Source organism: Eptatretus burgeri, chromosome 11 (assembly GCF_056783735.1).
Source record: "Eptatretus burgeri isolate ZD-2024b chromosome 11, Ebu_testis_v1, whole genome shotgun sequence".
Taxonomy (NCBI): Eukaryota; Metazoa; Chordata; class Myxini; order Myxiniformes; family Myxinidae; genus Eptatretus; species Eptatretus burgeri.
In genome coordinates this window covers 56,641,427-56,667,589 of record NC_140971.1, presented here as the reverse complement: position 1 = coordinate 56,667,589, position 26,163 = coordinate 56,641,427, and the positions used below count along the sequence as shown (strand labels likewise).

The 26,163-nt window shown below is 44.4% G+C and overlaps 2 protein-coding genes and 1 long non-coding RNA gene across 4 annotated transcripts in view; 1 reads left to right on the top strand and 2 right to left on the bottom strand.

Moving 5' to 3' along the window:
• The window catches only part of LOC147017131 (uncharacterized), a 184,087-nt gene extending 159,743 nt beyond the window's left edge, over positions 1–24,344 (top strand). The window contains exons 1-7 of one of the 2 annotated variants that reach the window (XM_085846523.1): positions 300–514; positions 1,873–2,000; positions 6,185–6,330; positions 11,429–11,496; positions 11,741–11,853; positions 21,726–21,890; positions 23,615–24,344. In XM_085846523.1, coding sequence (XP_085702649.1) covers positions 300–514; positions 1,873–2,000; positions 6,185–6,330; positions 11,429–11,496; positions 11,741–11,747 — 564 coding nt within the window. In that variant the 3' untranslated portion in view covers positions 11,748–11,853; positions 21,726–21,890; positions 23,615–24,344. Of the gene's footprint in view, positions 1–299; positions 515–1,872; positions 2,001–6,184; positions 6,703–11,428; positions 11,497–11,740; positions 11,854–21,725; positions 21,891–23,614 lie in introns of those variants that run through there. The other variant, XM_085846524.1, reaches the window with a different exon arrangement.
• The window catches only part of LOC147017130 (unconventional myosin-If-like), a 335,840-nt gene that overhangs the window by 278,710 nt on the left and 30,967 nt on the right, over positions 1–26,163 (bottom strand). The window lies entirely within an intron of this gene.
• On the bottom strand, positions 410–9,980 carry LOC147017132 (uncharacterized). Its single transcript, XR_015049366.1, has 3 exons — positions 9,735–9,980; positions 2,467–2,614; positions 410–2,379 (listed from the first exon to the last, which is right to left on the bottom strand). It is a non-coding gene; the product is annotated as an uncharacterized LOC147017132 (long non-coding RNA).

Sequence of the window (26,163 nt, the reverse complement as noted above, 5' to 3'; positions counted from 1 at the left end):
CGAGCGTCCTGGTATCAGGGCACAGCATCAGCAGTGTAGTTGCACCCCAACAAAAGGAAAGCAACTTGGCAGGCAAGCTGCCATACGCAAGAAGAAGAAGATGATGTCCTTAAAAACAATGTTTTTATTGTGTGACATTGAATTTAAATTAGATGTTCCTCGATCATAAACTGACATTTGTTGACGGACCGACGGACAAACATAAATGAACCACTTGCTAAACCGTAGTTTTTGTTTTGCGTGTGTGGGGTAATAAACTGAATTTATCTTACAGTGACAATGTTTTACAGCCAGATACGATGTATGTTTATCATATCTTTGTCCTTTCACCATTGTCTCATTTATTCCTGCAGGAATGGCAACAGATCCAAGATGCCGGCATCCACTTGGCCCAGCACCAGCACGCGAGTGAAAACTCTGAGCAGTGTTTATTTTTAGAAAAAAATGCAAAGATCAACCTGAAGAACCACTTCACATCTGTAAGAAATGCAAAGGCACGACTCGACACTTCACAGTAAGTTTCTCCATTACTCTGGAAAACATTAACATTTACACCGTGAACATTTACATTCGGTAAATCTTTTTCTCTGCTAATTTACAGTAAGTGAGTGAATTGTAAACATGGTGATTCTTGTTTCCTTTTTAATGCGGACAATTTTCTATTTAATTACAGTACTTGTACATCAGTTGTACACATTCTGCAGTTCCACTTGTACATCAGTTATACACATTCTGTAGTTCCACTTGTCCATCAGTTGTACACATTCTGTAGTTCCACTTGTCCATCAGTTATACACATTCTGTAGTTCCACTTGTCCATCAGTTGTACACATTCTGTAGTTCCACTTGTCCATCAGTTGTACACATTCTGGAGTTCCACTTGTACATCAGTTGTACACATTCTGTAGTTCCACTTGTACATCAGTTGTACACATTCTGCAGTTCCACTTGTCCATCAGTTGTACACATTCTGCAGTTCCACTTGTCCATCAGTTGTACACATTCTGCAGTTCCACTTGTACATCAGTTGTACACATTCTGCAGTTCCACTTGTCCATCAGTTGTACACATTCTGCAGTTCCACTTGTACATCAGTTGTACACATTCTGCAGTTCCACTTGTACATCAGTTGTACACATTCTGCAGTTCCACTTGTACATCAGTTGTCCACATTCTGCAGTTCCAATCTCAACACAAATATTTCCATAAACTTTTGCACACATGTTCCTGACACTGAGTGCTGGGAATTAATCGCTTCCTGTCCTTGCAGTGCTTGGATACAGTAAGGGTGTTCACCGACTCGGAGCAGGATGGCCAACTTGATGCATTGGTATTTTCAGTAACAGGAAGTTGCGAAAGGAGTTATCTGATATATTTTAGTGCGAAGTGGCTCACACCTTGTGCAGGTGAATTGTTGTGTTGATACTCATCGGAACTTTTGAAATGATCTGGGGTACAAGTTGGTCCTCGGTGTTCTGATGAGGGTTATTTTGGTGATCACCTTTAAAACACAGACAATAATGAACAAGCTCAGTGTTGCCTTCATGGTTGGAGTGGCTGGCTAAAGATCTTTGGGGCTTCAGTTCAAGCCCTTGTGAGGACATCAAATTAACATCAGGTGGGTTGTCTCAGTTCAAGCCCTTGTGAGGACATCAAATTAACATCAGGTTGGTTGTCTCAGCCTGCCATCCTTCCAAGGTTGGTGAAAATCCGAGGTCGTACTGGTAACATGAGGCATTTTCATCAGGGCACAGCTGAACCCCCATATTATACAGCCAAGCAGTCACAGGCTGCATTCCAATAAATAAATAAATAAGTAAAATAAGGAACATTCATTTTCTTGTGATCACATGTCGCTATCCATTGTTACAGATGTTTCTACGACAAACTGCGATTCCACCTGGCTCAAGTTGAGGAAACTCTGCACCATCTTGAGTTTGAATTGGTAAAAGAAGTTTCCATGACTGAAGATTTGGCAAGCAGAAAAAAGATTTTGAAAGGTACGGGAGACTCTTCCTTCCCCTGGGACAGTGGTTTGGGTCATGATCTTCGTCTAAGGGATGTCACCGGCACAGCATTTGTTCAAAGTCACCTGATGATTGTGGAACTGTTATCTGCTCTAAATACCATTTGCACAGGATGATAGAGGTGCACCATGTGTGAAATAACTCGTGAACAGCATTGGAGCTGTAAACAGTAAGTCTTGGAGCTGACTTGTACTTTGTAATTCATTGCAAGTCCTCCTTTGTCCCTCGAGAATCAAGGGATGGAGTTGAAGGAGATTGTAAGAGGAGGTAGAATGTCTCGAGGTTCCATTGAATCCGTTGGTAAACAGCAGATGGGCAAAACTGCTGAAGGTCCCTGTCATTGCTTTGTTACCTGAGGTTTGGGATGCACACCTCATCATGGATATAAAACAGGTGTACATGTGCTGCAGATAATGTTAGTATGATGCATTATACATACATTTTTTGTTTTGCTGTGTTTTTGCCCAAGTTAGGCGGTTTCACACGTTTGTGATCAATGTGGACAACACCAACAACAACCTCACGTGCTCAAGCATCAAAAGCTCCCCAGAGCTCCATTCCATATATGACATCTGGCAACGTACCCTCTGAAAAGGAAATAGATTTTGTCTAAATTATGAATTCATTCCAAAAACCGAAATTTACCACATGAAGCAATCCCTGGGGCAGTGAATTCCCGTGGTGGTTTTCCCTTGCTGCCTCTACAATGCGCACCTTGACAATATATCACAGAAACATGTTCATGCCTTCACATACCTCCTCAGTACCATCCTCTCCAATGACATAACTTCAAAATTCTCAAAAGTCAATGATCAGCAGAAATGAGTAAAGATTTGAAACCTCCATGAGCGATTCCATGCTCTCTGCCGCATTTGACATGTTCATTCACATAGTTTACATGTGGAGTGGATCAGTAAGGATGAAGTGAGGACTGCTATGAAGAAGATGAAAAGTGGAAAGGCGGTTGGCCCAGATGGTATACCAGTGGAGGCATGGAAGTGCTTAAGAGAGATGGCAGTGGGGTTGTTAACCAGATTGTTTTATAAAGTCTTGGAAAGTGAGAGGATGCCGGAGGAGTGGAGATTAAGTGTACTGGTTCCGATTTTCAAGAATAAGGGTCATGTGCAGAGCTGTGGAAATTACAGAGGGATAAAGTTGTTGAGCCACACCATGAAGTTGTGGGAAAGAGTAGTGGAAGCAAGGTTGAGAAGAGAGGTGACGATTTGTGAGCAGCAATATGGGTTTATGCCAGGAAAGAGCACCACTGATACGATGTTTGCTTTGAGAATGTTGATGGAGAAGTATAGGGAAGGCCCGAAGGAGTTACATTGTGTGTTTGTGGATTTAGAGAAAGCTTATGATAGGGTGCCAAGAGAGGAGTTGTGGTATTGTATGAGGAAGTCGGGAGTGGTGGAGAAGTATGTGAGGATCGTGCAGGATATGTATGAGGACAGTGTGACAGCGGTGAGGTGTGCGGTAGGAATGACGGACCGGTTTAAGGTTAAAGTGGGATTGCACCAAGGATCGACTCTGAGCCCTTTCCTGATTGCAATGGTGATGGACAGGTTGATGGATGAGATCAGACTGGAGTCCCCATGGACTATGATGTTCACGGATGACATCATGATCTGTAGGGAGAGTAGGGAGCAGGCTGAGGCGAGCCTCGAGAGGTGGAGGTATGCACTGGAGAGAAGGGGAATGATAGTCAGTAGGAGTAAGACGGAGTACATGTGCGTAAATGAGAGGGAGGGTGGTGGTATGGTGCAGTTGCAAGGAGTTGAGGTGGGGAAGGTGGATGGGTTTAAATACTTGGGATCAACTGTGCAAAGTAACGGAGAGTGTGGGAGTGAATTGAAAAAGAGAGTGCAGGCAGGATGGAGTGGGTGGAGAAGAGTTGCAGGAGTGATTTGTGACAGAAGGGTAGCTGCAAGAGTGAAGGGGAAAGTATATAAGACGGTAGTGAGACCAGCTATGTTGTATGGTTTGGAGGCGGTGGCACTAACAAAAAGACAGGAAGCGGAGCTGGAGGTGGCAGAGTTAAAGATGCTGCGATTCTCGTTGGGAGTGACGAGGATGGACAGGAAAAGGAATGAGTATATTCGAGGGACAGCGCAGGCAGGATGGTTTGGAGACAAAGTGATAGAGGCAAGATTGAGATGGTTTGGACATGTGCTCAGGAGGGAAGCGGAGTATATCGGGAGAAGGATGTTGAAGATGGAGCCGCCAGGCAGGAGGAGAAGAGGAAGGCCAAAGAAGAGGTTCATGGATACGGTGAGGGCGGACATGCGGGTGGTTGGAGTGTCAATGGAAGATGTGGAGGATAGAGCGAAATGGAGACGGTTGATCCGCTGTGGCGACCCCGAACGGGAGCGAGCCGAAAGAAGAAGAAGAAGAAGAAGAAGAAGAAGAAGAAGAAGAAGATTCACATAGTTTACATCACTAATATCAACGCAGCTGTTTTTTTTTTAACATGTGGCTGATGACGAATCATGTGACCGATGACGTCATCTTATATATTATTTCCGAGTTTGTGGTTTCGTGCCGCGCTTTCTTCGACTTTGTTCTGCGCTCGAGTAATCTGATATTCGGCTTACATTATCTCAAAGACCATATGAGGTGCATGGTACAAAAAAAAGCAAATAAAATGGTTCTGAAACAGTGAAATCGTATTCCACTTACTGCATTAAAGTAAAATTACGACTGATACTCTGCATCAGTTCCTTTCTCAAACACACCCACCCCAACATGTTGCACAGAGCGCGGGTTATGCTAGTCAATTTTTATTTCTGTGGACCATTTTATCCCAAGATGATCCTCAAAAATTTTCTTACTAATCGGATTTGGCATTCCACATATGCAATTATGATGTCATAACGAAGCTATCTGTGATGTCATTAAAAAAAATCACTCATTCCCCATGAGGAGTACTTGCTCCAAAATTTCAATTTTTTCCTTCATGTGATTTCAGAGGTCCAAAGTTTTTCCGTTTTTCCAATATGGCTGTCACACCACGTGACCCATGACATAATAATTTTCATTCAAACATTGTACATGAGTAGTTACACTAATGGTGAAAATTTCATATCAATCTGATAAACACCCAAATGTAATCCTCTCACCTTTGACGAGGGTCATCAGATTTTTGATAAATAGAATCATTCCTTGTTTGTGGCAATGATAAAAGTTTTTATCACACAAAATGGCTTTTCTCTGGTTATGTTTTCAAGACGTATGCCGAGTTTGAGAGTGATATTGCCTGTCACACACCCTTTAAATTCACATACATGATGAGATGTAAAATGACATAAATGGCCAAATTGGTATTTCGACCCCCTTTTGAAAACCTGGCTCTTTGAAACTGCCCAAAGGGGGTTCATTTTGAGATCAAGACACCCCCTCCCCATCCCCTCCCCCCCCGAGACATGAATAAGTTTTCTTCACAGCAAACTGGAAGATGAACACAGGCCTTGGTTTGTGGAAAAGAGATCGATAAAATATGGAATTTGGATATTTAGCAGACCAAGGTGTCATCAAAGTGTCAATAAAACGAAGAGTATATTAATTTGAGGATGGCAGGATGGCCGAGAGGTGGATACTCACACTCGCTCTCAGCTCTCGAGCCGAGGTTTGAATCTCGGCCCGGCTATAAACTGTCATCATCGTGTTTCACCGCCGTGGTGATTCATCGATGTGTGTGCTGTCGCTCAGGTGGACGTTCAACTGGGTGTACCATTTGCCAAGATTAGTCAGTGGAAGTTAAAAATCCCATGCTATACTTTGTTTAGACGAGGTGAGCTATCACCAGCACCATGGCCAAATTCCTGAAATTGATCAACAGTACTCTGACCCTGACTTCCTGAGTTGGAGTAACGACTCGACCAGGATTCGAGCTTAGTAACTGCATCAACGGTCTGCATTGGGCATGCTCTGTGATTATTATTATTATTATTTTTTATGATGATGAAATGCTTCTTGTGTTTGACTCTCCTTTTGTAAACGTGCACCTTAAAAAAAAAATTGTTGTAGACGTTGTCGAGGCTTGTCTGAGAGCTAAAATGTGATTTTGGATTGTTATGCCCTCGTCACAGTGAGGGCTTTGTTCTTGGGCCTGAAATCAAAAAGACAGGACAATGTGATGTGAAATTACTCTCTTGCAGATGAGATCACAGAATTATCTGACAACATTTATTTTGAAAGAAGTGAGCTAAGAATTCATAAAATGGAACGAACTAATTTTCTGAATCAGAGGAGGAACGCTTCAAAAAGTTTTTGTTCTGTGGACAAAACCAACACGTCCCAAGCGGTGAGTGTGCACCACACTGCATTAATTATTGCACTCATTTTATTTCTGCACACACATCTTCATTCCTGTGCAGTTTATTAGTCACCTACCGGTTTCACCAGAGGGGACAATAGGTTTGCTCTCTATCCGTCCGTCCATCCCACCTGTGGTTTTTCAGACTCCCCCCCCCCATTCCGTTTAACATATTCAACTGAAACTTTCTACATGGCTTTATTATGATAAGTTTCAGGACAAGTTCGAGTTTCAGGGCGTTTCCTCAATTTCTCACAGAGTTCTGCCCTTTTGGACTCAGAAAAGATCACGTCTCTCGGGGACACATATTGCAAAGCAATTCACGCTCTTGTTTTTTTACCTCCACCAACAAAGGTGGAAGGAGGTTATGTTTTCACCCCTGTCTGTCTGTCTGTTTGTTTGTTTGTGTGCAGGATATCTCAAAAAGTGGTGGACAGATTCAGATGAAACTTGCCAGACACGTTGGGTGTGTGACAAGGATGAATTTATTTGATTTTGGTGAAGATCCGAATCCGAGATTTCTTTAATTTTAAGTGATTCTTCATCATTCAACGATGGGGCTAAAAACGAAATATTTATTGTGCCTGATATGTTCCATTGGATCAGGCATTGCACAGCAGAAGTATGTGCTCTCCCGAGTGCCCTTCCAGATTTATCTGAAAAGACACATTCTGAAAGTACAAGGGGCTTTTTATTTACAATCAATGGATGCAGAGGAAGGGGGTGATCATTTTTATAATTATATTATTAGGAACGTGCAAATACCACCTGTCGCTTCGCTGACGGTAATACTAAAGGGGGCAGGGAGAAAAAGAGGGGAGAAGAGGTAGCGAGGGGTGGGGTGAGAGAGAGCAGGGAGAGTGAAGAGGTGGAGGGATGTGGGGGTGGGGGCAAAGAGGGGTGGGGGAAGGGAAGACAGTGTGAGGTGAGAGGAAGGGGAGGCAGACGTGCGGTGGAGCGTTAATTACGATTCATAATGTTTCATCAAAATGAGTCTCCATATAATAACATTCAAGATGGAAACAAACTAATGTCTGAAATCCATTTTCCACTGGTCACACTATAAACACGGTCTGGAGACAATCTCCCGTCCAGATATAAATACCGCCCTGATGCATCCGGAGCCAAGCTGGCAGGAGACAAACATCGATCAGCCACGTGCTGAGACAAACCCCTGTCTCGACACAAACACTGCCCGAACACAACACCATCCAGACATAACACCGTCTGAATATGTGCACAGAGAGAGAGAGAGAGAGAGAGAGAGAGAGAGAGAGAGAGAGAGAGAGAGAGAGAGAGAGAGAGAGAGAGAGAGAGAGAGAGAGAGAGAGATGGCGATGGCGATGGCGATGGCGATGGCGATGGCGATGGCGATGGCGATGGCGATGGCGATGGCGATGGCGAAGGCGAAGGGTATAGAGATAGAGAGACAGAGAGATAGGTAAGGGAGTCAGCAGTGAGCAGAGGAAATACGTTTTGCTTTCTGAACAACACACACACACACACACACACACACACACACACACACACACACACACACACACACACACACACACACACACACACACACACACCGGCAATTTTTCGGGAATCGGCAGGATAGAGTCAGTGTGATTCCCAACTGCAGCACTCACTGCATACAACCCAGAAACCTTGAGTGGCTTTCACTGAAAACCAACGTTGCATTGACATCGACGTTTCAGGGATATGTTCACAAACGTTAATCTTTATGAACAGCTGCGTGTGACTGGTGGAAAATCAATTTGACTCAGTAATTTAGAAACTTGTTAATACCGCAAACAGCTCGGAAATTAGGTGTAATTTCACAACTCTCTCAGGATGATGGAGCATGATCCACTCGCTGAGGATGACGGAGCACGAACCACTCGCTCATGGTGACGGAGCACGAACCATTCACTCATGATGACGGAGCACGAACCACTTGCTCAGGGTGACGGAGCACAAACCACTCGCTCATTGTGACGGAGCACAAACCACTCATTCATGGTGACGGACCAAGAACCACTCGCTCATGGTGACGGAGCATGAACCACTTGCTCATGGTGACGGAGCACGAACCACTCGCTCATGGTGACGGAGCACGAACCACTCATTCATGGTGACGGAGCATGAACCACTTGCTCATGGTGACGGAGCACGAACCACTCATTCATGGTGACGGAGCAAGAACCACTTGCTCAGGGTTGATTGCAAATTCAATTTCTGAATGGTTTAATTGTAAATGTGAAAGGTCTGAAAAGTTGTAAAGGTCAAATGGTCTGAACGTCTAAAGTTTGAAAGGTCGAAATGGGTGTAAAGGGTTGAAAGGGTTGAAATAGTCAAAAGACTCAAAAGTTACGAAACGGTCTTGAAAGGTTGAAGGATCTAAAGGGTGTAATTTAAGGTCTTGAGGGTCTCAAAAAGGTTTGAAAGGTGTTAAAGACTAAATGGTAAAAAGGAGTCTCAGGATGTTCAGGGTTCGAAAGGTTCCAAGGAGATCAAAAGGGTCTTGGCGGTCTTAGGGTTCCAAAGGGTATAACGGGGTCGAGAGGGGCTGAAGTATCTCAGGGTTCTCAAGGGTCTCAGGAACCTAAAGGGTGATGAAGGGTGTTCAGGGTCGAAAGCGTCTTTGGAGTCTAAATGGGCATTGGGGTTTGAATGGGTCTTAAAGTGTATTAGGAATCTCAATGGCCTTCAGGGTCGAAAGGATCTCTGTGGTGTAAAAGTGTCTTAATGGTGTTACAGTTCTCAAGGGCCTTTTAGGGTATTCTGGGTCTGGGGGTCCAAGCTGTTCTGGATGTCCTGGGTCAGGTTGTAAAGGGTCTTTGGGGTTTTTAAGGGAATTTTGTTTTGAAAGGTTCTTTGGGGTTTTATATGATACAAGTGTTATAAAGGATCTTCAGGGTTTCAAAGGGTCTGAGGTTCTAAATGGATTTTAGGAGTCTCAATGGAGTTTTCGGGCTCTTCATTGTCTTGTGAGTTTTTATGGTGTTAATGGGTCTGAGGTTGAGAAAGGTTCTTCACTTTTTAGGGGGTCTTAAAGTTCTAAATGGTCTAATGTAATTAATACACACAATCAATGTTCTGTGTGAACAGACAGACAGACAAACAGACCCAAATGCAATACCCTCACCTCTGGCATGGGCAATCAACAGCAGGAAGAGGGGGCAAGGCTACATGTTAACAGGGACTTGAGGGACAAAATAGAGGGAGACTTGGATGGGGAACAGATGTGGGGAAGAATGAGAGCAAGGGGAGGGGAACAGAGGGAGTGAAGAAGATTGATACAACAACTAACTCTCAATCACAGAAGTCGGAGGAAAAACTGGGATCATGGAAAGAGATGTGCTTGGGGAGGGTGGAAAAGATTCTGGATGTGGATGCGTGACTACCTGATATGGTGGTGAACAACCATTTTGAAGCCCTTAAAGGAAGAATGACATTGAAGATTGAGGAAGTTGGTTCCACAGGAGGAGGAAAAAAATAGGAAGGAATGAGTGGAGTTGAGTCTGGATTTTGGGAGTTTCAGCAGGAAGGGATTACTGGCACACCACGTGCACCCAATAGAAACCTTGGGGGTGGGGCAGAGGGTGAAGATCAGAACGGAAGCAGGAGAAAATGGAGACCACACACGTGTGTGCAATATGAAATCAAGCAGCCGAGAGTCGTGCTGTACCCAAACCGAGTTCCCAAACTCTAACTCAGGGAGTTGTGCTTCAGATTCGAGACCGCGTCAAGTGGGGTTTGGCTGTCAACTGTTAAAATAACTCGCAATAATAAAAAAAAATTTCCTGCCGCATGAAATGAAGTGATTGCAGTAGTTTGCATGTGTGTGCAGTGTAAATGTGTGTTCGTATATGAATCGGACATACTTTAGCATGGTCATGTCATTTCTCTTCGTGAGTTTAAAATCAAAATGTGATCGCAATCAGGCACTGGAAATGTGCACTGCAGCTCCCACACCATAATTGGAATATTACAATATCTACGATTGTCCCCACCCAGGTCGAAAAACCAGTTAAAACCAGTACACATTTTCAACTGGTCTCTATTGGTTCTAATTGGTCTTTAACTGGTCTCTATTGGTTTCAACTGGTACCAGTTAAATTCAGTCAGAATTCCAATTTCCCAGTTGAAAAAACCAGTAGCTCATATTTGTACCAGTTAAAGTCTTACTGGTTCCAGTTGATACCAGTTGCAATGTACTGGTCCCAGTTGATACCAGTTGCAATGTACTGGTCTCCAAGTTGATACCAGTTACAATGTACTGGTCCCAGTTGATACCAGTTAGTTAAATACATGTATTTCAACTGGTAATATATCACTCTATTCCAATTTCCATATTAAAACCAGTAAGAAACCAACTGGCTTTACTGGTACCAGTTGGCTACTGGTTTTCAACTGGTACCAGTTGACCAGTAAGCTACTGGTCTTTACTGGTTTTTTGACCTGGGCAACCCCCATACCTCGTTGGTTTGGAAGAGCAGACTCTCCTTCAGTCCTTTTCGGGGATATTCGAGCTTTGGAGCATTTCACACTCATTGCATTCACCTCATTCTCAGCAATGAACTACCACTCGGGTCCCATCTTGAATTCGGCCACATTTTATCCATTTTGAAAAAATACTTTTCACTGAAAGACTTGTCTTTTTGCACAAAAATAACCTTTTTTCTCAGCAAAGAACTGCCAGTGCCACTGCTCTTTCTATGAAAAAAAAAACAAACCCTGTGGAAACCTGTAGTGGAGGAGTGTCATGGCAACAGTGATTGTGACCATGGCAAGCACAGTGAAATAGCTGAGAGTTTGTACTATCCATGGTCATTAAAGGTCACTGATAGTGAACAATGACAATCGTACCACTTTCGTGTGACCTATTAACTTGTGATCATCATTTTGTTTAAGTGCAGCAATGAATGAAGGAGAGGATGATATTTTGCATTTCCAAATGATAGTTTATGACATTGCAGATTATACATTAAAATTCCAAATTATAGTTCGTCATGACACTTGGAAGCAAAATAATTTCAGGGTAATCATATTTTCACTACTAATCAGAATAATTTCCAACAAATTTGTGCTTTGACAGGAAACAGAACATGCAAAGCGGAGTTGGAATCGATCTTTCCTTTGGACTTGGAGAATGTTCCTGTTTTGGTAAGAACCACAACCTGGCTCATAATCTTATTCAAGAGTCTCAATCTTGTTTGCACAACACACAAAGTCGGGACTAATGCCCCCGCAAAGATTTTCTTTTGGTCATGTTTTCCGTTAAATCATTGCAGAAACAGTCATCCATAGTTTGCATGCACTCCATTTTAAAAGCCTGTATATATGTTTTTTGCAATCACTGCTGCACTCTGATTGAAACTGCTGCACTCTGCACCTGGTGTGAAAGCAGGCAATAGGTTTCATCTCTTCACTCGATGGTTTAAATCTCATGCTTTCCCTCCAAAAACCATGACTTTGAGCTCAACCGACGATCTTCCTGCAACACGACCTCATCTCCAAGAGGTAAGATGTTTATTTCTCCCAGTACGCCAAAGCCTTCTCTTTGTCACTTCACTGTTTATCTCTCAACTCGGCAATATCAAACTCGCCTTTCTTCTTTGTTTTAAAATCTCCCAACGTCTTTCATTCAGCATACTTACGTTCACGGTATCCTCTGTGTGCATGTCGGGGTGACATTTATCACGAGTTCATAAAGAGCATGTTGTCCTGCTTTGGAGGCTGTTCAGAGAGAAGATGACACCCAGGACTGGTGTTAATATGAACTTGTAAAAATCCATGTTGACCGTGTGTTGTTCTGGGATCACAGGATAGCTGGAGGGATACTCAATCTCCTCTGAGCAGTCTATCCTGGGTTCTAAGCACCCCCAACTATCATCTTTTATCTTGGTGTTCTTCATTCAGATCAAGATATCTTCTTCTTCCTCTTCCTCTTCCTCTGCCTCTGCCTCTTCCTCTTCCTCTTCCTCTTCCTCTTCCTCTTATTCTATTTCTCCTTCTTATTCTTCTTCCACTTCTTCTCCTTCTTCTTCTTCTTCTCCTTCTTCTCATCCTCCTTCTCCTCCTCCTCCTCCTCCTCTTCCCTTTATAAGGGGTGAGATCCTATGGCACAAAGCTTCTGCTCTACCTTGATCATGATACTCCTCCCCTGCATGCAATACGTGTACATGTTATTATTTTTCTAATTTGAAGTTTTCGTTGGGTGGTCTTTGCGAGACTACTCTTTATCTCTTTGGATAAATCTTTTATCTTTCCGTCTGTCTATGTATGTATGTCTGTTTGTATGTTTGTTGGGTGGTCGCTAGAGTACCCTTATTGGGTGGTCGCGAGAGTACACTTATTTTCACTTTTTCCGTCTGTCTGTATGTTTGTATGTTTGTATGTAATGGACAGCTCTGGAGGCCAGAGGAGTCAACCGATTTTTATGAAACTTGACAGGTAGTTTCATACCAGGATCTAGTTGTATGCTTTTGAGCACCATTGCTATGGACGCCACCGTTGCCTCGCAACGTCCTTGGCAGTGTCGCTCAACTGCACCCGATCCGGTCCAGAAAAGTGATCCAGTTTGGACAAGGCATAACGAGGGCATGTTCCTCGGTAATTAAATCACGTGATTAATTAGGTAACCCGGTTAACCCAGAGACGGGAGGACCCGAGGTCATGCGGTTGAGTTATTGGCGTACACGGTTAGTTAGCGACCTGCCGCATCAAGGAATTATGCGTGTGCTACGGCCTGCAAATCCGTGGAGTCTGGTGGGAGCAGAGATAGCTTTCCCCCCAAGTGGTCTTCTCACCTGACCCCCGGCCCGCAACAATATATATATATATATATATATATATATATATATATATATATATATATATATATATATATATATATATATATTTGGCTTATAACCCCAATGCTTCCCCAACGTTATACCGTAAAGGATTTGCAGACAATGAATGACCAGCTGCCACTGACGACACATTGCTTTTATCTTCAAGAAAAGAGAGAGAAGCTGAAGAAACAGCTGGAGAAAGTAAGAGAAAAAAACCACAGCATCCATTGCAATGACCCAATATACGTTTCTGGTTTTTTGTAAACATTATCGAGGGTCGTATGAGAGGTAACGCACATCGCACTGCAAAGGGGGCATGAGACAAGAGGGGCGGGAGAGGGAAGGACAAAAGGGTGCGGAACAGAGACATCAGGAGATCTGTGGAAGGGAGAGGAATGGGGTGGGGAACACGGGAAAAACAAGATGGACATTACAGGGACTTTCAGGAAGGAAAGCAGGGAATTTGAAGGAGGTAGATTTGGGGTGGATTAACGTGAAAAAAAGATGGAGGTTTTGGATGGGGAAAGATAAGAGGTGGTGGTGAACAGCTGTTTTGAAGGCCTGGAGGGAAGAAGGGGATTGAAGAGAGTGTGGAAGTTTATTCCAAAGGTGGGAAAAAAGAGAAATGAAAGAGTGAAGATGAGGAGTGATTCATGATTTTGGTAGCTCTCCCAGAAGGGGTTTGTTGGCAGACCTTGGGGGCCCAGCAGAAATATTGTGAAGATATATCGCAGACAGAGCAGTAGGAGGTGAGACCAGAGAGGAGACTGAAGAAGACAGAAAGACCACTGAACTGCCTGCGTTGAGAGGGTGAGAGACCCAAAGACTCAGCCTCATCGCGGGAGATGCCATTGATCCTAAATGCCGTGGTTTCCACAGCATGAAGCTGAGAAAGGTGAGAGGCAGGAGCACCAGCCCAGAGGGGAGAGCAGTACTCCATCAGACTGCGGACAAAAGCTTTGTCTGTGGCCAGGAGCTCAGGTAGGACTTTGCACGGCGGAAGTTTCCCAGTCCGCAACTGGGTTTGGTGGTCAGGTTGGAAAGGTGGCTTTCCCTGGTAAGATCATGGCAGATAGTGAGACCCAGAAGCTTGAATGAAAGGACTTCTTCCAGAGGATTGTTGAGAAAGTAGATGGGGGGTGGTGGGTTGGGGGGGGGTTCCAAACAGTCCTTTCGGAGAGACATTGCAAGAGTGTGATATTTGTCAGGATTGAAAGACATGTTCCACGTGTTGGACCAGTTTGTGATTTTATCCAGATCTGCAGAGAGCGAAAAAGCTGTGTGTTGCAGGTCTGAGGGATGACAGATGTTACAACAGAGGGTGGAGTCATCAGCAAAGAGACAAAGAGGATTTTCCAGAGAGTCGGAGAGATCATTTATGAGAACAAGAACAGGACCCAGAACGCTGCCTTGAGGAACTCCAGCCTGGACAGGAAGAGGGGATGAAAGAACTCCAATTCGGACCACACATTGGCTGTGACAGGAGAGGAAGTCTGTGAGCCATGGGTGGAGACGGCCTTGTATACCATAGGAAGAGAGTTTGGTGAGCAGGGCAGGGTGCCAGACCGTGTCAAACGCACGCAATATGTCTGGGGATATGGCTCTCATTTCATGTCCAGCATTGAGTACCTCCATCCATTGTTGGGAAAGCAGGAGCAGTAGATCCAGGGTAGAGTGACCTGTTCTGAAACCAAATTGATGATCGGAAATCAAGCCATTGAAAAAGAGGAAAGATTTAATATCTGAAGCGATGATGGATTCCATAACCTTGCTGATGATTGAGAGAAGGCTGATTGGTCTGTAGTTGCAGGGATCTGTTTTTGCACCTTTTTATGCAGGGTGGTAATGTTTGCTGATTTCCAAGCAGATTGCAAATGACTTTGAGAAAATGAGAGGGTGAATAGAACAAAGAGAGGGTGAGCAAGAGCAGAGGAGGAGGTTTTTAGGACATGTGGGCTGATGCTGTCTGGACCGGTTGCAGAATCTGAGTCGAGGTTTGACAGCAAACTCTCCACTTTGTCCAAAGAAAAGGACACAGAGTCCAAGGACAGTTGGGTGCGACTGGGTTAGGTGGGCACAGAAACCGATGGGTTTCGGACACAATATTTCAATGCAAACACCGACTTTTGGTATTCAGCCTTATCACGTGCGGTGTCAGCAGTGCGGCTATTTGATTTAAGTGAGGGGATGGAGGGGGAACATACACCAGAAGCAGAATTTGATTTGACGCCACCAGGATTTGGAGGAGTGAGAGGTTTGAGAGTTCAGACTTGAGATTCGAAATATGTTGTTTACTGGCTCTCCTGAAGGTAGACATACAATTGTTCCGAGCTTTATGAAAGGAACTCCGATTACCCTCAGTTGGGTTTGCTTTCCATAAGACAAAGGCAAGTTGTTTCAGGACAACTGCCTCACCAGAAGCTTCAGTGAACCATGCGTGTGAGGAAGGGAAGGATAACTACAGACGAGAGGGGATAAGTCTGTGTCGGCAAAAGAGCAAATTTCTTTGAAATGATTCCCAGGATGAGTTGATGTCGGATAAAGTAGAAATGGGAGACCAGTCTCGAAGTTTGATGGCTGTTTGGGGACCCTGACGGTCAGCCTGAGTGAAATACCAGACTCGATGGTGCTGACGTGGTTCTCTAATAACCACCAGAGAGATGTTTACTTTGACAAGCATGTGGACAGAAGAACCGCCTAGAGCGGAGGAAGAACAGCAGATATTTTCGGGGGAATTTGTCAAAATCAGATCCAGAAGAGTTGGAGTACCGTTGGTTGAGATTCGGGTCCGGAAGTTGGATGATATTTGAATTTATATGCAAGGTAAACACTAAATATAACCTCGACCAACAACCACAATCTTAAAATTACATGACATTGGATCAAAGCCTATTAATATGAAAAATATGATGATCTTTGGAAATCAAGAGAAAATTATTGATTGTAAAAGTGTGAGGTGATAAGAGTATGGAGAAAGAAACAACAGTGAAGAATTTTCTTAGTGTTGCATTGATAGAGCAAAGCAATGGGCTAACAGGATGGCCATGAGGCACGCACACTTGCATGTAAGCTGTCTCGCCTGGGTTTGAATCCCGACCCAGCCATGAACTGTCAATACAGAGAAATCATCCCAAATAAAGGGAGAGGTGCTTCGCGCCTCTCTGGATCTCGGTGTTTGACAGACAGGGTGATTTTTTTTTTTTTTTTTTTTTTTTTTTTTGTATACCTTGGTCGAGGCTCGTATGAGAGCTAACACACAACTCACAGCAAGGAGGCATGAGACAAGAGGGGTGGGAGTGGAAGGGACAAAACATTGGGGAACAGACACAGGTGAACTGTGGAAGGGAGAGGGATGGGGATGGGACGGGGAACATGGCGAGGAGAAGATGGACATTACAGGGACTTTCAGGAAGGAAAGCAGGAGAATTGAAGGAAGTGGGCTTGGGTGGATTATCGGGGGTAGAAAAGATCGAGGATTTGGATGGGGGAAGATAAGAGGTGGTGGTGAACAGCTGTTTTGAAAGCCTGGAGGGAAGAATGGGAAAGAATAGAGTGAGGAAGGTTATTCCAAAGGCGGGGAAAAAGAGGAATGAAAGAGTGAAGATGAGCAGTGATTCGTGATTTTGGTAGTTTTACCAGAAGGGGGTTGTTGGCGGACCTTGAGCGCCCTGTGGAAATGTGGTTGGGACAAATCGCAGAGAGAGCAGGGGGGCAAGGCTGGAGAGGAGTCGGTAGAAGACAGAAAGACCACCGACCAACCTGCGGTGATTGAGTGAGAGGCCCAAAGACTCAGCTTCATTGCGGGAGATGCCAATGATCTTAAAAGCCCTGGTTTCGACAGCGTGAAGTCGAGAAAGGTGGGAGGCAGGAGCACCAGCCCAGAGGGGAGAGCAGTACTCCATCAGGCTACGGACAAAAGCTTTGTAAGTAGTCAGGAGCTCAAGAGGGCCGAGGAAGGACTTTGCACGACGGAGGATTCCCAGTCGGCGACTGGCTTTTGAGGCGAGGTTGGAAATGTGACTTTCCCAGGAAAGGTCATGGCAGATAGTGAGACCCAGAAGCTTGAAAGAAAAGACTTCTTCCAGAGGATTGTTGAGAAAGTGGATGGGGGGTTTTGTAAACGGTCCTTTCGAAGAGACATAGTGAGAGTGTGAGATTTGTGTGGATTGAAAGACATGTTCCACGTGTTGGACCAGTTTGTGATTTTATCCAGATCTGCAGTGAGCGAAGAAGCTGCTGCTTGCCGGTCTGAGGGATGACAGATGGTACGGCAGAGGGTGGAGTCGTCGGCAAAGAGAAATAGAGGATTTTCCAGAGAGTCCGAGAGATCATTGATGAAAACCAGAAAAAGAACAGGGCCCAGAACGCTACCTTGAGGAACTCCAGCCTGCACAGGAAGAGGGGATGAAAGAACTCCATTTAGGGCCACACGTTGACTGCGACAGGAGAGGAAGTCTGCGAGCCATGAGTGGAGATGGCCTCGAATACCATGGGAAGAGAGTTTGGTGAGTAGGGCAGGGTGCCAGACTGTGTCAAAAGCACGTGATATGTCCAGGGATACGGCTCGGATTTCCTGTCTGGCATTGAGGACCTCCATCCATTGATGGGAGAGCAGTAGCAGCATATCCAGGGTAGAGTGACCTGGTCTGAAACCAAATTGATGATTGGAAATCAAGCCATTGGAGAAGAGGAAGGATTTCATGTCTGAAGCAATGATGGATTCCATAACCTTGCTGATGATTGGGAGAAGGCTGATTGGTCTGTAGTTACAGGGATCTGTTTTTGCACCTTTTTTATGCAGGGCAGTGATGTTAGCAGATTTCCAAGCAGATGGTAGATGACCTTGGGAAAATGAGAGGGTGAATAGAACAGAGAGAGGGTGAGCAAGAGCAGAAGAGCAGGCTTTGAGGACACGTGGGCTGATGCCGTCTGGACCGGTTGCAGAATCTGACTCGAGGTTTGAAAGCAAGCTCTCCACCTTGTCAGGAGAAAAGGATACAGAGTCCAGGGACAGTTGGGTGCGACTGGGTAAAGTGGGTAGAGATAGTGATGGGTTTAGGACACAAGATTTAGCTGCAAACACCGAGTTTAGACATTCAGCTTTATCACGTGTGGAATCAGCAGTGCGGCCATTTGAGGTAAGGGAGGGGATGGAGGGGAACATACACCAGAAACAGATTTGATTAAACGCCACCAGGATTTTGAGGAGGGAGAGAGGTTTGAGAGTTCAGACTTGAGATGAGAAAGATGTTGTTTTCTGGCTCTCCTGAGGGTAGATACACACTTGTTCCGAGCTTTGTGGAAAGAACTGAGATTGCCCTCAGTTGGGTTTGCTTTCCATGAGGCAAAGGCAAGTTGTTTCAGGACAACTGCCTCACCACAAGCTTCAGTAAACCAAGGGCGGGAGGAAGGGTAAGACAACTGAACACGAGAGGGGATAAATCTGTGCATGAGGGAGAGCAAGTTTCTTTGAAAGAATTCCCAGGATGAGTTGATGTTTGAGAAAGTAGTGATAGGAGACCAGTCTGTAAGTTTGATGGCTGCTCGGAGACCCTGCCAGTCGGCTTGAGTGAAATGCCAGACTCGACGGCGGTGAGGTGGTTCTCTGATGACAGCCAGAGAGATGTCCACTTTAACAAGGACGTGGTCAGAAGAACCAATTGGAGCGAAGGAAGAGCAGCAGATATTGTCAGGGAAATTTGTCAAAATCAGATCCAGAAGAGATGGAGTACCATTGGTTGAGATCCGGGTCGGGAAGTTGACCGATTGAGTCAGTCCCAATGAGTCACAGAAAGCTTTTGCTGATGTCCCATGGCAGGTGAGAGAGGTACCCACACCTAGCCAACTGGCGTGATGACAATTGAAGTCGCCACATAAGAGGAAGAGAGAGTTTGGATGAGAAGATAGAAGATGGTCCATGTTTTCGGAGAGTGAGGTGTAGATGGAGTCATCACTGTTCGGTGGACGGTACAGTACACATATAAACATGAGGTGGGAGTGGAGGGGAAGCCGAAGCCAGAGGTATTCCTGGGGGTGTGGGGAGTGAGAGCAGTGCAGGGAGAGTGAGGAATAGAGTCTTTGATGAAGAGAGCAACACCTCCACCAGGACGAGGCTCAGGTCTGTCATACCGTAAGAGGGAGTAACCAGGGAGTGATACTTGGGAGTCAGACACGTCTTGGGAGAGGAAAGTTTCTGTTAGGCAGATGATGTCTGGTTTGTCAGTGGCAACCTGTATGGAAAGATCTGAAAGGTTTGAGCGAAGGCCCCGGATATTTGAGGTCCACACTTTTAATGAAGAGGTAGGGGAGGAGGCTTTGGGTGCAGGAGGTGGAGGGGCGGGGGAGGGTAGGACGAGGGACGAGGGGGGAGGTAAGGAGGGTTGTGGAAGGTGTGGGGTATTGCAGAAGGGAGAGGGGAGGGGGCCGAATGAGGAGGGGAAAAGGCTCTGTGGTGCTGGGAGAGAGGGGGACAAGAGACAAGGAAGATGGCAGTTGAGGATTTGAGGAGGTGGAGTGAAGAGATGGAGGTGAGAGGGCAGTGGAGGGAGGCAGGTTGGTGGATGAGAGGGGGGCAACTTAGAGAAGGAAGAGTGAGGGGGATGAAAGGTGGGAGAAAGGTGAGGGGGAATTTTTGAAAGAGGTGAGAGGGAGGCTTGGAGGGAGAAGAGTGGGATGGTTGCTTTGAGAGTGAGAGTGAGGCGTGAAGGGGGGGAGTTGGCACTGAAGTTGGAAAAAAAGAATGGTTGATGGAAAGCGAGCATCCATGGCAAACTGTGGTTTTTAAAAGTTTTAGGTCAGAGATGCGATTTAACACAATTCTTGATGGATGCAATGAAGGCGAATTCAGAGCATGGAGAGAAGAAGCGCTGTAATAGTTGGATTTTTTAGGCAAGGAATGAAGGAGAGGTCGAAATGAGAGCAGTCTGTTAAAATAGCAGAAGAGAAGTGCATTGTGAAACAGTAAAGAGTACCACATGTGTGAGAGAGGAAGATGAAGCATTATAAGATCGTTTTTGTTGTTAATATTAATGTTGATTCATCGTTGATTGATGTTGATTGATGTTGATTGATGTTGATGTTGATTCATCGATCTGTGTGCCCTTCCTTCAAATGGATGTTAAAGTGAGCGTCCCCTCTGCCGGCAGTCGTTGGTGGATGTTAAAGATCTCACAATGTCCTTTGTGAAGAGGAGCCGAGCTACCACCGGCTCCATGAAAATTTTCCAAATTCCTACTCTGACTACAACTTTGAGAGGGAAGGCAAACCACCAAGTATGATCCCAGGCGAAGAAGAGTCGAACCAAAAGTCTGTAATACAGAGTATGGCACATTCCATCGGATTGCAAAGCCTTTGATTTTGTTTTGTTTTGTAGTCTGTGTTCAATTCCCCACCCGACCATAAACTTACACCCTGGTGTGCCCTTTGAAGGTAGATCTTAAATCAATCCTTACGTCAATCAGAGAGGGGGGGGTGGGTGAGGTGTAGATGTTAAGTCAGCTATCGCATGTGTTTGTGTTTGCTTGCTGGTGGAGTTTGAATAACTCTTTCTACTTTACAAAGAGTTTGCCATTGTGTGCCCTTCCCTGATCAAATCGTTGTCCTGACGCACAAGTGCACCACATAACATGCCCCACCATACATTCATAAAGATGCAATAAGCAGACCGAGTTCAACATTCAATCCCAAACGAATATGCAATCATTAAATGTTGATGTTACTCTTTCAACTGGTGAATTCATAGAACATGATACCCCCATGCAGTATTCAAGTCCCATATCTACTTCAATATGAATAAAATAAAGATTTCAAAGATCATTGAAAAATTCCAGAAGTGACGTGCTGTTTTTGTAAGTTTCGAAGCAGTCTTGTACACCATCATGTTGAACATGTCCAAGTGCTACCAAATGGGAGGGTTTTGAAAGTGACAAGACTGTGATTTGTGTTCTGCGGTGTTGAAGTCTACAATTCAATTTAAATAAAATAAAGATTGTAAAACAATTCAATTTAAATATAATAAAGATTGTAAAAGTCATAAATTAATTATTTCCGGAATTTACCGCCGTTGGCACAGCGTCTAACTTGCAGGGGGCAATGTCGATGCACCATATCTAACACAGTTATACCTGTTATTCATACCTGTTGTATTTGTCCTTTGTGATGTCCAAAAATACAACTTGTTTTCTGTTTGTCATGATTTTCAATTTTGGTTGACTGCCAGACAGGCAGACAGAGTGAAAATATTATCTCACTCCTCTTTGTGCGATCAGGAAAAATTCAGAGACGAACTCCAGTTCAACAGCAGGTTTGTTTTCCGATTTGTGTTCCAATTTGTATTCAAATATAACATTCAATTTGAATTCGTTGTTCCTCAATCATAAATTGACGTTTGTTGACAGACGGAAGGACAGACAGAAGTGAACCATTTGCTTAACCCTTGATTTGTCTTTGAGTGCATGGGGTTATGAACCTTCCAGTGATAAAGTTTTTATGGCCAGATACTATGTACATTTATATTATCTTTGCCCTTTCACCATTCTCTCTCATGTATTCCTGCAGGAATTTCAACAGATTGAAGATGCCAGCAATAAATTCATCCAGGATCAGCGCATGCGGGAAAACGCCATTGAGCAATTCTCATCTTTAAAAGCAATGAACTGCAACATGAACATGGAGAAAGTTTAAATTTTATAAGAACACAAAGGCACGACTCGACATTTCACAGTAAGTTTCTGTATTACACTGGAATGTTTCCAACTGCACATGGTACAGTACATATGTGCTTTGTGCCACAAGAATATCTTGGATGAATGCACACCTGCCCCTGAGCTGTCTAAACCTGGGTTTAAATCTCAACGCATCCATAAAATGCAATCTTAGCGTTTTACATGCTGGGTGAGGGATCAATGTGTGTGACATCCATCGGAAGGTCTTCAAGCCAGAGGACCCGTCTGCCAGCAATATTTGTTGGAAGATTTTAAAGATCCCGTGATATATTTTGCGAAGAGAAGGTGAGTTATCACAAGCAACCCAAATAGGTTCCAAATTCATCTCCAAATTACCTGAGTTTAACGTTCGGCCTGCCCAGCCAGTTTGTGAGAAAATAAAAACTTTCCCAACCAATCCCACAGAAGGTGGGATTAATTAGGCCATTAATAAGTAACTGTACACAAGCACTCTGTACATGTGAACTGGATTTGGACATGTGGAAGTTTGGGTCTTTTTCACATCCCTCTTACTTCACGTGATGCCAAAAGGTAAAAATCTTCAGACACTGTGGATGATCTACCATATAAAACACCTTGCGTGTTTGTGTATTTGTTTGTGTGATGTCTGGATGCTTCAAAAAGGGTTTCAAAGGCCAATCTTTGAAGTTCACTTCGGTCAAGTTTTTTTCAGGAAAAAAATTTTTTTCCATTGAAGAGTAATTACGTCTCTTTTGGAAATGTAGACGGTGATTTGCGACCGGGCCTCAATGGCGGTGTCCAGAAACATTGAAAAAAAAACTTTCATCTTACATTGAAAAAAATATCATCGAAAAAAAAAAAAAAGAAAAAGAGCAATCAGGGATTGCAGACCATCAACAGGACCTCTTTTGAGTGGTATATTTTATTGGCTTTTGGGTGAATCCAATATGGCTGCGTGTGAAATTCGTGTGAAGTTTCGTGTGAAGTTATTCGTGTGAAGTTTCGTGTGAAGTGTGAAGTTATTCGTGTGAAGTTTTGCCTCGATCTGTTCAGCCACTTCAGAAAAGATTTTTACAGCTAAAAAAAGTGTATATATATATATATATATATATATATATATATATATATGTGTATATATATATATATGTATATATGTATATGTATATTTCTGGCTGCCCAATCACGTGACCGATGATGTCATGAATATTATTTCTGTGGATCGTTTTACGTGAAGATGACCTCAAAATATTTCAAACTGATCGGATGTGGCATTATACATATGAAATTATGACGTCATAAAAAATGACCTCATTCACCATGAGGATGACTTGCGAAGTGCCAAGTTTCAATTTTTTTCCATGGTACGGTTTCAGAGAATGACAGGTCCAAAGTTTATCCGTTTTTCCAATATGACTGCCACACAACGTGATCTATGATGTCATAATTATCATTAAAATATTCGACATGACTGACATCTATTTTGCAATCCACGTTCCATCCACCTTTACATCAAGTTTGGTATTTTCAGCACTGGAAGTTGAGAAAGGAGCTCTCTGATATATTATAGCCTGAAGTGGCTTACACCTTGCACAGGTAAAGTGTTGAGTTGATACTTATTGGAACATTTGACATTGTCTTGCGTAAAAATTTGGCCTTGGTGTTCTGGTGAGGATTATGTTGGTGAACACCTTGTTGACAACACAGACATCAATCATGAACCTTCAATCTCCTGTGACACCATGTCGCTCTCCATTGTTGCAGATGTCTCCACAAGAAACTGCGATTCAAGTAGTCTCAAGCTGAAGAAGTGTTTCTGAATGTAACAAAGAAGTGACAATTGCTGAAGATTTGCGGTCAGAAAAGGATTTGGAAAGGTTTGTGAAACTCCATGTGATAATGCCTTGAGTCATGAACTTCTTACAAGGGAGGTCATTGGCACAACATTTGTTCAGGGGTCGCCTGATGACTGTGGAACCGTGATCTGCTCTGAACACCATTTTGCACAGGATGATGGAGGTGTGCAATGTGTGAAATGACTCGCAACAGAAAGTATTGGAGCTGCTTTGTGCATTGTAATCCATTGCAAGTCCTCCTTTGTCCTGCGAGAATCAAGGGATGGAGTCGAAAGAGATCGTAATTGTACGGAGAATGTCTCGAAGCTCCAATGAATCCGTTGGTAAACAGCAGATGGGCTGGACTGCTCAACATCCCTCTCATTACTTTGTTTCCTTCGGTTTGGGAAAGACTCCTCATCATATCAAGAAAAATCCTCAAATATCATCAAGGTTCTGCTCCTGGAAATATGCCGCGATAATGGAAACCAAGATCCAATGGAAAAAGTGGGTGATCGCTTCCTGGGCTTTGAAAAAAAACTCAGAGGAAGATCAGCGTCAGCCAGAAATAAACACATCACAATTGAAATAAACATGCAAAATATATAGTAAGCATGTGAACATTGAAATAAACATCGAAATAAACTAACCAAAAACAAGACCTTTATCTTGTAATTTTTTTACAAATCATCAAGGGAGGTGGGTGAGGGTAAACATATTGTTACGGCTGTGGAAATTCGCAGAACACCATAAAGGTCCGTAGTTCAGATAGATTTCCCCACCGTTGTTTAATTGTATTCATTCGTGTCACAGGGCTGTGATCCTTTGAGAAAGTGTTTTTCTTTTCCTGTCGTTATTTTGAACCACAACAACCACAATCGCCTAAAACCACAGCAACCACGATCACCTCAAACCACAACAACCACAAAGGCCTCAAACCACAACAACCACGATGGCCTCAAACCACAACAACCACGATGGCCTCAAACCACAGCAACCACGATGGCCTCAAACCACAACAACCACGATCACTGAACCACCTTCCCCGCTCCGCCAACTGTCGATCCCCTTCTCCACACGCCAAACCACGGCCCTCTCCGCGAACGTAAAATGTCTACAAAGCGAAGGAAACCAGAGGAGTTCCGATGGTGCGCGGATTTTCCCGCCTGCTTTTCCCACGCTTTGGTGTGGGGGAAGTGCGATTCCAGCCAGAGGTCAAAGGTGAAAAAAACGTGGGGGGCTGATTTTGGGGGAATGAATCTCCCTGGACCTGGGCCAAGAAAGATTATCTCGGCCCCCGCGAGGCGCGCGTGGAGGAAGACGAGAGGGCACGCCCCTTTTCTGGAAGCTTCCTTCAGGAGCTGGAAGGTGGGCGGAGCGAAAAAGGGGAGTGGCGAGGCGTTGGAACCGTGGGGGGGGGGATATAAGGGCGCGCAGGACGCCAAGTAACGTGTTGTTGTTGGGCTTGCTTTTTGGGCTTTTTGTCATCTTGGGGTGTGTGTGGTGGTTTTCGTGGGTGCGTGGGGCTTCTTCTTCGTCTTCTTGGTCTTCGAAGAGTCTTGAGTTCGGTGGTTCGGGTCGAGTCGTTTTAGCTGGCAGTTGGTGGGGAATCCCGGTGTGGCATCAGGGACGCAGAGGGGAGGCGCCGCTTTGCCAACCCTGACGCGCAAGCCTGCGCATCCGTGTGGAGAGCGCCGGAGAGAGCTCGCCGGCTCCGTTGAAGGCCGAGCTCAGTCGCAGCTGTCCTAGCTGCCGTGGGGACAGACGTCGCGACTCGCCCACCATCGCACCACGAGGGTGTAGGTAACCTGCAACGGTCTCATGGGATTCGTTCGGTCTGCCAAGTCCCACGCCATAAAGGTCTACGGACCCTGTCTGACTTCCCCTGTCTGTGGGGGTAGTCTTTTATTTTCCTTGGGTTTTGCTTTCGAATGAATGTTGGTGGCACCGTGTCCTGCAAGTAAAAACTGTTAAGTTCTGTACATAAATTGCTTATAGTCGGTTATAGTGCTTTTACCTTGCTCGTGTCTTGTCCCCTCCCCGCATTGATTGCATGGCTGTACATACGTGCATGTGTGTAAAATGAATGTGCTTGTGTGAATGTAACCCGTTCGTTGCGTCCTCCTTTCTCCCCAGTGAAATGCCATCTTGCATTGCGGAATAAGAGTTGGGGTTGTTAAATACCCGGTAAATAGAATCGGATCCGGCGAGTTCTGGCGATAATACCTGCTCGGTTAAGGCGCTGTCACACCTTGACGATTTCACCAGCAATGGCAACATATAAAAATGTATGTAAAACGTTGGCGCACGCTGAAATTTTGATTTTTTTTTTTTTAAGTTTTGGTCGTATTCATAACGTATTGGTCTTCTGCATAACATATTCGTAACAGGCACAGAATGTTTCGTTGTCTTATAGATAACTTATACCAACGAATGCTTAGCCTGTTGTCGGTGTTCACAACCTATGCCCAACGATAG